The 12,500-nt window shown below is 52.0% G+C and overlaps 1 protein-coding gene across 1 annotated transcript in view; it reads right to left on the bottom strand.

Moving 5' to 3' along the window:
- Positions 1-12,500, bottom strand: part of LOC133119284 (synapsin-3-like) — a 106,429-nt gene that overhangs the window by 18,315 nt on the left and 75,614 nt on the right. The window contains exon 8 of the mRNA XM_061229812.1: positions 2,723-2,785. Within this exon, the coding sequence (XP_061085796.1) occupies positions 2,723-2,785 (63 nt within the window). The remainder of the gene's footprint in view (positions 1-2,722; positions 2,786-12,500) is intronic.

Here is a 12,500-nt window from a genome sequence, read left to right as displayed (position 1 = left end):
GTGGCTTCAGCCACAGCACCTTCACTGGCTCCTTTCAAAACCCAACAGCCCTGGGCCTCCACAGGGAGGTGGAGAGGGCCCAGGCAGGGCCCCTCTACAATGGGATAACTGTGTTCAGATGAGCCTGTGTGGAAGTCCTTCAGCATCCATGGTGAAGGAAGACTACAATACCTCATTTGTAGTCTTCCGGAATCATCCGGGCCTTTGTTTGGATCTTATAGGTGAGCCAGTGTGGTGCCTGCTAGGCTAATCGCTAACGGCCCACTTAGCCCGTCTCTTTCTTGTTTCCGTGGCCAGACCACGACCGCACCTGGGTTCAAACTGGTGACGGGTGTTGCAGTTTAAGTGGCCCTCGTGAACCTGTGGATTTCGGCAGCACTGGTCAAAGTCCGGTCCCCCCCCCCGACATGTCCACTCACACTTCAGCCTGGTAAGGAGCGCGGTAAGTTTCTGAGAGTCGTCTATCAGCGGAGGAACAGCGTGCAGTTTTTGTTTCTGAAACACACTTGTTTACAGTTTCTGGGCTACCGGGGGCGGAGCGGGGCGGGGCGGGGGCCCTGGCAGAACGCTTCGAGGGCGGCTGCCAAGAGGGGCACGTCTGCTGTCAGCGAGGCGCGGGGTGAAGGGGATCCAGCGCATTCCTGTGCCCGGCTGAGACAGCGGCGTCTCCAGAGTCTGCGTTCCTGCACTCCTACACAGACACGCACACACACAACACACACACACACACACACACACACACACACACACACACACACACACACACACACACACACACACACACAAACAAACAAGCACGCACGCACGCACGCACGCACGCACGCACGCACGCACACACACAAACAAACACACAAACAAACGCACGCACACACACACACACAAACAAACACACACACACACACACACACACGCATGCACGCACACACACGCACACACACACACAAACACACAAACAAACACACACACACGCACACACAATCACACACATGCACATGCACACACAAACACACACATGCACGCACGCACACAACGTTCTCACACACACACGCACGCACACAACGTTCTCACACGCACACACACAATCACACACATGCACACACACAATCACACACGCACACGTGCACACACACACTCACGCACGCACGCACGCACGCACACACACACACACAAACAAACACACAAACAAACACACACACACGCACACACAATCACACACACACAAACAAACACACAAACACACGCACACACAATCACACACATGCACACGCACACACACACACAAACACACATGCACGCACGCACACAACGTTCTCACACACACACGCACGCACACAACGTTCTCACACACACACGCACACACACACACAAACACACGCACGCACGCACGCACACACACACACACACACACACACACACAATCACACACACAATCACACACATGCACACACACAATCACACACGCACACGTGCACACACACACAACGTTCTCTCACACGCACACACACACACTCTCACACACACATACGTACACTCACACACACCACACACACACTCACACACACCACACACACACAATCACACACACACACACACACACACACACACACACACACACTCGCACACAACGTTCTCACAATGTTACCAGGACATTCTGTCGACGTTGCGAGGCCGTTTTTGTGTTAGCATGGATACGCAGATACCTGAGCTCCCCAGACCCTCCCGGATCAAAGAGGGGGGCTCTGTCACGCGCTCCTGCACTCACAGCTCGTCTTGTCAGCCCCGTGACAGCCACGTTACTCTGCTGCATTAACCACCGTCACACAAACACCTGGATAACACATACGGCACGCCCATACGCACCGGGGGTATTCCACTCACTGCTTTTATAGCTTTACCAAATGCTTGTGCCCTCTATTTATACCTCCACATTTTCAACCTGTACTCTTCAGCTCGACAGTATTGACTGCCTCCATAAACAGGTAACAAAGTTATAAGTTATCAAAAAAAAGTAGGAGAAATGCAGCTGCCATGTTGGCGAGGACTGCGGGGGCTCTGACAAAATGGTGGCCGCTTTGTAAAGTGCAAACAGATGACCAACCGTCATGACCGGTGTGTGGAGCAGTGGGCTGAAAGCTAGCGGAAAGCGGAAAGCTCCACACTCAGCTGGACTGCAGGGTTCAGGCCGGTCAGCTCTCAGGAGGTGGGGCTCCGGTCCTCTCCCGTGTCGGCCCTGCTGGAGCCTCCGCACCGGCCTGACTCAGCACTGCGCTCAGGGGAGAGTAGGAGGACCGGAGCACAGAGCCTCTTCTCTTCCCCTGGAGTTCCCCGTTTCAGGGGCTGCGGTAACTGACCTCCGCTCCCCCCGCAGAGGAAAGAGCAGGCGCGTTCTCACTGAGGACCCGGCGCGCTGAGCTCTGAAACTCGTCAGGCCTTCCCGTCTTTCTGCAGAGTCACGGCGGACGCTGCGCGTCCGGGTGTGTCCAGAGGAGTGGGAGCACAGTGATGACATCATCAGGGCATCTCCTGACCCCCCCCCCCCGACCACATGAGTGGGAGCGGAGTGATGGCATCATCATGGGTGGCCTGAACCGCTCGACCGCGTGAGTGGGAGCAGAGTGATGACATCATCATGGGTGGCCCGACCCCCTCGACCGCGTGAGTGGGAGCAGAGTGATGACATCATCAGGGCTGGCCTGAGCCCTTGCCGTTTCGCGCGTCTCACCTTTCCCATTCCGGAATGGGCGTGTCCCATCTTCACCACCACCGGGAACGCGGGCGTCGTCATCTGGAGAAAGGGGGGGGAGACGGCAGAGGAGATTAGATCAGAGGAACGCTGAACGCTGACAATAGACAGTCACTGTACCGTACTGTCCGTCCAGGCGAGCTGATCCACACACTGACAACTAGGAAACTGCACAGGAAGACAGAAGGGCTCGTGCCAGCAGCTCTGTGTGGCCCGGCCATTACGGACAGCTGGTTCTGAAAACACCGTCAAAAACGCCAGCTTTGTACTTTAATCATAACGCAGACCTGCCCAACCCTGTTCCGTCCTGTAGGTCTCCACTCCAACCCTAACAAAGAGCACCTCACTCTCGGTGAGCTGCAAGCTAATGAGTATAATCAGGGGAGGGCTGAAATGTAAACCTGCAGGATGGTAGACCTCCGGGAACAGGGTTGGGCAGTCCTCCGACAGTATAATTTAAGACATGGATTGGATTGGATTGAGAGATGGAGGTACGGTAAAGCGTTTCCCTTTCTGAAATCTCCATTTCCTATGAGCTGTGTTTTGCATTCAGCCATCTTAAATCATCTCTCGGGTTCAAGGGAAGGAAAGTGGGTAAATCAGTGGCCAACTGCAGTGGGACAGAAGACGTGAAACATTTACATTTTGACATTTTAGTCCTTTGGCAGACGCTTTTAATCCAAAGCGACATACAAGTGCATAGGTTCTTCCACAAGTTAAAGCATCACATCCATAACTAGTAAAATACACACAAAGTCATCATATAGTCATCATAAGTGCAATTTCTTTTTTTTCTTTTTTTTTTTGGGGGGGGGGTTAGACAAGAGGGATAGGGATATCAGAAAGGGTGGGGGGGGGGGGGGAAATCAGGAGGGAGGACTAAGGTACAGTTTGAAAAGGTGTGTTTTTAGTCTGCGTCAAAATAGGGGGGAGGGATTCTGCTGTCCTCCAGCAAGTCATTCCACCACTGAGGAACCAGAACGGAAAACAGGCGTGAACGTGCAGCTCGACCGCCAGGTGCTCGTAGAGAGGGAACCATAAGGCGACCAGAGCTGGCAGACCGGAGTGGTCTAGCTGGGGAGTAGGGAGTGATTAAGGATTGTATGTAAGGTGGGACAGTCCCCTTAGCAGCCTGAAATGCCAACACTAGGGCCTTGAATCGGATGCGTGCGGCAATAGGAAGCCAGTGGAGGCCAATGAGGAGCGGGTTGGCATGAGCTGACCTGGGCTGACTGGTGATCAGGCGGGCTGCAGCATTCTGGACCAGCTGGAGGGGCTTGATGGCACAAGCTGGGAGACCGGTGGGCTCACAAACAAAAATCAGTTCATAATGAAGCCCTTAAGTTTCATAGTGAAGCACTGGAACGTATGAGCTAATGATCAATCGTCAATCGCCGCCCTGACCGCAGTCTGGAGTAACACAACGCAGAAAACAAAGGCCTGTTTCAGCACGCCCGCAGCGATCACACGTAACTTCCTCTCCCAAGACTTCACATGATTTAATTATTGACTGGAGGAAAAAAAAAAACACACTTAATCTTGATATAACCCAAGAGGTTAACATATCATACAATCGTAATTGCTACAAAACAAATTAGCCATCACAACCACTGGCAGTTTGAGGGTTTTACTGCATATCATAACGCAAACATTTTCTTATCTTTCCGCGTTGTTTTTCTGACCGCAATTGTATGCAGTGCTTACGGTGGTACAAAGCCTGCCTCACCCAAGCTACCTTCCGAAGTGATAAAAGATTTTCGGTAATAAAGAGGAAAATATTCAAACCCCTGGATTATATTTCAGGAGGGAGACCGGCGCCGTAAATATCGACACGGCTATAAAACGAGGCTTCTTATCAACGCCGAGGCACTTCAACATTTTAAAGAGTTAGACATTCGGATAAAAAAAAAAAAAAAACAAAGTTAGAGGGGCCGGTTTGAGGGGAAAACGAGGAGCGAACACGGACGTGTGACGCACCGAACAAACACGGGCCTGTTCTGCCGCGGGATTGGTCGTAAAAAGGGCGATGACATCACCGCTTCGGAGGGGACGGCCAATAGGTGTGGCTCCTGCACGGTGAGGGCCTGTGGGCTGGCGGCAGAGCCCTGTGGCTTTCTGACCCGACCGTGACGGAGGTTTCCCATGGAGCTGGCGGGGCGGGCGGGCGGGGCGCTACGGGAGGAGGGGGCTTCCGAGCCGTCGGCCGGGGAGAGGTGTCTCACTGCCCACGCCGTCTGTCTGTGTGTGTGTGTGTGTGTGTGTGTCTGTCTCTGTGTCTGTGTCAGTCTGAGTGTGTGTGTCTGTGTGTGTGTGTGTCTGTGTGTGAGTGTGTGTGTGTGTGTGTGTGTGTGTGTCTGAGCGTGTGTCTGTGTGTGTGTGTGTGTGTGTGTGTCTGTGTGTGAGTGTGTGTGTGTGTGTCTGTGTGTGAGTGTGTGTGTGTGTGTCTGTCTGTGAGTGTGTGTGTGTCTGTGTGTGTGTCTGTCTGTGTGTGTGTGTGTGTGAGTGTGTGTGTGTCTGTGTGTGTGTCAGTCTGAGTGTGTGTGTCTGTCTGTGTGTGTGTGTGTGTGTGTCTGAGTGTGTGTGTGTGTGTGTGTGTGTGTGTGTGTGTCTGTGTGTGTGTGTGTGTCAGTCTGTGTGTGTGTGTGTGTGTGTGTGTGTGTGTGTGTCAGTCTGAGTGTGTGTGTGTGTGTGTGTGTATCTGTCTGTGTGTGTGTGTGTCTCTGTCTGTGTGTCTGTTTGTGTGTGTGTGTGTGTGTCTCTGTGTGTGTGTCAGTCTGAGTGTGTGTGTCTGTGTGTGTGTGTGTGTGTGTGTGTGTCTGAGTGTGTGTGTGTGTCTGTGTGTGTGTGTCAGTCTGAGTGTGTGTGTGTGTGTGTGTGTCTGTCTCTGTCTGTGTGTCTGTCTGTGTGTGAGTGTGTGTGTGTCTGTCTGTCTGTGTGTGTGTGTCTGTCTGTGTGTCTGTGTGCGTGTCTGTGTCTGTGTGTGTGTGAGTGTGTGTGTGTGTGTGTGTGTATGTGTGTGTGTGAGTGTCAGTCTGTCTACGTCTGTCTGCGTGTGTGTGGGTCTGTGTGTGTCTTGTCTCTGTGTGTTTGTCAGTCTGTGTATGTGTGTGTGTGTGTGTGTCAGTCTGTCTATGTCTGTCTGTGTGTGTCTTGTCTCGGTGTGTGTCAGTCTGTGTGTGTGTCTGTGTCTGTCTCTGTCCGTGTTGGTCAGTCCGTCTGTCCGTCTGTCCGTCTGTCCCTGTCTCCGTACCTATCCGTCTCCGTCTCCTGTCTGGCAGGGGTTCGTCCGTCATGACGTGAGAAACAGGATTCCCACCCCGGCCGCACACACTCAGACCCACACGTCACCACATATAGATATACACTGTTTACATCACTATAATCTGCTGTTTACGACTGTGCAAGCCTTAGACAGGCACACATTATGATAGGATGATTATATTTATAAGGGCCCCAAATCTACTACATGTTCAATGACATAACATCAACACTGAATCCTCCATCAACTCATAAATCAACACTGTTTACATCACACCTCCACACTCTCCTAAATCATACACTGTTTACCAGTCACAAGTCCACACTCAAAATCAACACTGTTTACCATCACACTCACATCCCACACCTCCACACTCCTAAATCAACACTGTTTACCATCACACCTCCACACTCCTAAATCAACACTGTTTACCATCACACCTCCACACTCCTAAATCAACACTGTTTACCATCACACCTCCACACTCCTAAATCAACACTGTTTACCATCACACCTCCACACTCCTAAATCAACACTGTTTACCATCACACCTCCACACTCCTAAATCTACACTGTTTACCATCACACCTCCACACTCCTAAATCAACACTGTTTACCATCACACCTCCACACTCATAAATCAACACTGTTTACCATCACACCTCCACACTCCTAAATCAACACTGTTTACCATCACAAGTCCACACTCCTAAATCAACACTGTTTACCATCACACCTCCACACTCCTAAATCAACACTGTTTACCATCACAAGTCCACACTCCTAAATCAACACTGTTTACCATCACACCTCCACACTCCTAAATCAACACTGTTTACCATCACACCTCCACACTCCTAAATCAACACTGTTTACCATCACACCTCCACACTCCTAAATCAACACTGTTTACCATCACAAGTCCACACTCCTAAATCAACACTGTTTACCATCACACCTCCACACTCCTAAATCAACACTGTTTACCATCACAAGTCCACACTCCTAAATCTACACTGTTTACCATCACACCTCCACACTCCTAAATCAACACTGTTTACCATCACAAGTCCACACTCCTAAATCAACACTGTTTACCATCACAAGTCCACACTCCTAAATAAACACTGTTTACCATCACAAGTCCACGCTCCTAAATAAACACTTTACCATCACAAGTCCACACTCCTAAATCAACACTGTTTACCATCACAAGTCCACGCTCCTAAATCAACACTGTTTACCATCACAAGTCCACGCTCCTAAATAAACACTTTACCATCACAAGTCCACACTCCTAAATCAACACTGTTTACCATCACAAGTCCACGCTCCTAAAATGGTGTTTACCATCAGCATTCCATCACAGAAAATGTTTCAGGAACAGATTACGCATCTGAGAGTGCCTACAATGTTATCATAATTTCTGTATTTACACCACATTTCTCAATCTACAACCGCAACAGCCTCGTTATTGAAGACTTTCTTCCGTCAAAACTCCACCTCTCTCACTGATGACGGCCTTTTTTCCTTTCATCGTCACGTAAAGACAGAAATATATGCGTCCTCCATCTGGCAGAGCGATGGGGAAAACAGGGAAGCCATGATTTCACCGGTCTGCCTCGGTCTGCGGTTCAGGGAGAGCTCTGCAGACAGACGGGTCTGGTCAGGAGGGGGGGAAGCGCTGGAGGGGTCCCCCTGTCCCCACGCACGGGGAAAAAAACACCACAGAGCGGCGCTCCCAGAACCCGTGAGTCAGCTCCGACACTCGCTCCGAACGCACGGCACCTCCGTGCCACATTCCCGGCCCTGGGACCAAACCGCAGGACTGCCGGAAAACGGGAAAAAACGGGAAAAACACACAAACGGGGAGGAGGGTCACCGGGCGTCACCCAGACAGACACACCTTGTCAGGCCGGTCACGGTCTGCACGTCACGGGGAACGTAGTGAGGGCAGAACTGGGGGAGCTTTCACCACCCTCACTCTGACGCTGTCCGTGGCCTCCCACGAGTGAGAGCATTCGCCTCGTTACGGAAAACTATTAAGCTGTATCTAAGTATACGACTCGTACGCAACTTGTACACGAGATAGCAGGCGGGTAAGGAGTTTTCGAACACGGCCCAGGTCGAATCACTGAGCGAATAAGCATTTGCGCATAATCGTTATACCAGAGAAGTATTGGTCTTCAGTAGAAAATATGACACCGTGACCTGGCAACATGAGTGTCCGTGGAACTTGGAATAAAACAGCTCATGTTGTTAAAGACTTTATCAAATACACCATAATGCTGTGTGGAATACGATGATTACCTGCAGTTTGCAGGTGTAACAGGTGCGTGGGGGTGCAGGTGCAGTTGAATAATCGGAAGCGAAGGTGAAGACGCAGCGCTGGGCTGTGAGTGTAAACATGCCCCAGGGCTGATGGGCCTGCAGCCTGCCCCAGGGCTGATGGGCGTGCAGCCTGCCCCGGGGCTGATGGGCCTGCAGCCTGCCCCAGGGCTGATGGGTGTGCAGCCTGCCCCAGGGCTGATGGGCCTGCAGCCTGCCCCAGGGCTGATGGGTGTGCAGCCTGCCCCAGGGCTGATGGGTGTGCAGCCTGCCCCAGGGCTGACGGGTGTGCAGCCTGCCCCATATGGCCCAGGCATCGGGGCCCGCAGGATCCCGTAATTGTTAATATGGTCGTTCAAAGAGGCCACATAACGGGACATGAAATACAGTGATGAGAGGAACAGATGATAGGAGCAAGAGGAGGAGGAGGAGGAGGAGGAGGAGGGGGGGCTCCTGACCCAGTGTTCCATGAGGCCTCTGACCCCCCCCGCCCCCGCCCCCAGTCTTGTCACCCCCACCTTTAACTTATGGGTTTAACTTATGGGATCCTACATGTAAAAAAAAAATACATATATTTCTGTTGTGTGAATTCCTTCTTTTATTACTTTTGCTTTGAATAACTCCCGGAGACGTAGACGTGAGATATCTCCAGCACTACATCACGAGAGATTTCCACCCGACAGCGTTACTGCCGGCTGCCACCGCGGGCTGAGTTACGCAGGCCACATCAACCCCTTCCTGCTCCGATCACGCCTCGTCAGCTTTCTGCGGTACAAACACTCTTCCTCCTCCTCCTCCTCGCCCTGTCCCTTCTTCTGTCGGTCGTGATGACGGACACCCAGCTCACGTTGTACAGAACATCCCAGAGCGTGGACCGATCCACACATCATGAAGTCCACACGATATTCTTGTTCTCTCTGTTGCCGTGCCAACGGTACCTTGAGGCGTAAACGCACACCTGTGATTATGGGCTTTGTACACGGCGGATCAAAGACGGGGTTTGAGGCTCGGGGCGGGGGGGAAACCATTAACCTTCATGCCATCGCAGCGTGGCGTGGGGGAAATGACGCTCTTCTCCCGAAAACGGTCGGGGCGCAAAGTTCACGTGGCTGAGCGCTTACGGGGCGCGCTGACTCATCCGGTGAGCGGATCCGCCCCGGTGTGTCACCCCCCCCCCCCGCCGCCCGTTAAAGCCCTTTAATGGCGGTCAGGAAGCGGCGCTAATCACCGCGCCCGCCTGGTCCTCATTACGGGCTTGGCCTGAGGAGGGGAGGCCGCTTCTGTGAAGGACACCCACCCGCACGGAGACGGAGCCCACTCCTACCTACGCCAACAGTGGCTCAGGCGGTAAGAGCGGTCGTCTCATTGGCTCAGGCGGTAAGAGCGGTCATCTCATTGGCTCAGGCCGTAAGAGCGGCCGTCTCATTGGCTCAGGCGGTAAGAGCGGTCGTCTCATTGGCTCAGGCTGTAAGAGCGGTCGTCTCATTGGCTCAGGCTGTAAGAGCGGCCGTCTCATTGGCTCAGGCTGTAAGAGCAGTCGTCTCATTGGCTCAGGTGGTAAGAGCAGTCGTCTCATTGGCTCAGGCTGTAAGAGCGGTCGTCTCATTGGCTCAGGCTGTAAGAGCAGTCGTCTCATTGGCTCAGGTGGTAAGAGCAGTCGTCTCATTGGCTCAGGCTGTAAGAGCGGTCGTCTCATTGGCTCAGGCTGTAAGAGCAGTCGTCTCATTGGCTCAGGCTGTAAGAGCAGTCGTCTCATTGGCTCAGGCTGTAAGAGCGGTCGTCTCATTGGCTCAGGCTGTAAGAGCAGTCGTCTCATTGGTTCAGGGCGTAAGAGCAGTCGTCTGGCAGTGGGAGGGTTGCCGGTTCGATCGCCCGCCCTGGGTGTGTGGAAGTGTCCCTGAGCAAGACACCTAACCCCTAAATGCTCCTGACGAGCTGGTTGGTGCCAATCACCGTTGGTGTGTGAGTGCGTGAATGGGTGAATGAGAAGCATCAATTGTACAGCGCTTTGGATAAAAGGCGCTACATAAATGCCAACCATTTACCATTAACCATTTACCGCGGCTGCCTGTGGCCCAGACCACTGCCACGGCCCAGGGGTCAGAGGGCGTGCTTGCAGGTGCATTGTGGGAAGCTAGGTCGCTCGCGAAAGGCACGGTGAACTGCGGTGAAGGCCCCCGGGGCAGGTTACCAAGACAACGCTCCCAGATGACAGAACCCTCAGATTCAAAACAACGTCGTTGCCGTTTGGCTCGGAGCGATTCCGCCTTCAGCTGACTGGTAACACGAACTCGGGTAACATCTTTGACTCGTTACACCAAAACTAGCCCCCATTCCTCCACTTGTCCCCTTCTCCGATCCAGAAGAATGGGGCGAGGAGAGTGGAGGAAAGGAGGACTGGGACACAGCCGAAGCCTGTACTGGCTGCAGTGTGTCCTTCCTGTTTCCCGTTTCCTGTTTTGGCTTCATGCTTGTTGTGAAAACAGGCGAAAATCGACTGACGAGGAGCGCGACGTATTTCGACACTGTGACCGGCTCGCATTCCTTCTATCTGAGCCAGTTCAGCCCACAGCAAAGAGTACTTTAAGACATTTGCCTACGTGTTGTTAGATCTGTTGTATGAGCATGAATTGTCCATTTCACTTCTTAAGGTGTAAAAAGAAAAAAATTATACAACAAACGACAGTCATACTATGAAAAAAAAAAACAAGGAAATATACTGTAGTGACACAATGACAACGTAGGATTCAACTTGGAGACGGCCTTTTGGGAGTCGGTAAAAAAAGAAAAAAAGAAAAAAAAAATTTGCTAACAAGGAAAAATATTTGTGTAATGGCGCAGTGGGCAGGAGGGTAACAGACGTGAGGTAACCAGAGACCCGGGCGGCTCTTCTGAACGGAGGCCACTTGGCGCTGATGGATGTGCGTGTGCTGGTATGCGGCTCGCCTCCTGTTAGCTTAAGTACAAAGCCAGGCTGAGCAACCAGCGCGAGCGCCAGGCCTGCCTGACGCATTCTGCTTTTTAAATCATCTTTCTGCCCGGCTTCGGCAGCGCCAGTCTCAGGGGCTCGTTCCAAACTCCGACGATTCCTTTCCTCCGTTATCCCCGCCTCACTCCTCAACCAGAAATCGATAAAGGTCTTTCAGAACATTCCGACCCCTTAAATGTCCCTTTCTCGGTGCTAGAATTAGAAGTTAGGAACTCCCTAAGGAAACACCGGGACATTTTATTGTGGAAGTATTGTTATTTCCTGAAATCTCACGTGTAAATGATCGACCTGCGGAGCCACCACTCCCCATCTGCCACGTCTTTTCCTGGCCTCTCCTGACGGGTGGAGCAAGTGGCAAGACAAGGAGAAAACAAAATAAAAAATTACGGGATTGGAACAAGCCCCGGGACTGTCCCAACACCACACGGGTCTGTATCGGCAGGGAGGGCCGAGAGCAGAGCGTGCCCCTTCACAAACAGACTGTCCTATTCAGACCTTCAGCTCAGGCTGGGGTTAGCATTATTAGCCAGCAGTGCTAGCTGCGTCTTACCCAGGGGAGTGTCTGGCAACACTCTCACAAATAAAGTGAGGTACATTTCTGTTCTTCAAATAGTCACATTTCCCAAATGTACCCTGAAAGCACTGTAGTGTTCTCTTTAGGCACACATGAATAAGTTTTCCACGCAGAAAAACGGTACAAATTCATTAAATATCGCTGGCTCGGGGTAATGTTATGTACCTGGAGGAACTCTTTGTACGTTTATTTCTGAGAGTGCAGGGGGGGAAAGAAAGGGATGTAAGAGGTAACGCTTTCCTGGGTACTATCAGGCCCAGGGGGGCCACAGAGCTGGGGAGTGTGTGTGTGTGTGTGTGTGTGTGACTGTGTGTGTGTCTGTGTGTATGTGTGTGTGTGTGTGTGTGTGTGTGTGTGTGTGTGTCTGTGTGTGTGTGTGTGTGTGTGTCTGTGTGTGTGTCTGTGTGTGTGTGTGTGTGTCTGTGTCTGTGTGTGTGTGTGTGACTGTGTGTGTGCGTGCGTGTGTGTGTGTGTCTGTGTGTGTGTGTGTGTGTGTGTGTGTCTGTGTGTGACTGTGAGTGTGTCTGAGTGTGTGTGTGTGTGTCTGTGTCTGTGTGTGTGTGTGTGTGAGTGTGTGTGTCTGTGTCTGTGTCTGTGTCTGTGTCTG

This window comes from Conger conger, chromosome 19 (assembly GCF_963514075.1).
Source record: "Conger conger chromosome 19, fConCon1.1, whole genome shotgun sequence".
NCBI classification, from domain to species: domain Eukaryota; kingdom Metazoa; phylum Chordata; class Actinopteri; order Anguilliformes; family Congridae; genus Conger; species Conger conger.
The sequence above is the reverse complement of the archived record's forward strand: the minus strand, read 5'-3'. Positions and strand labels throughout refer to the sequence as shown.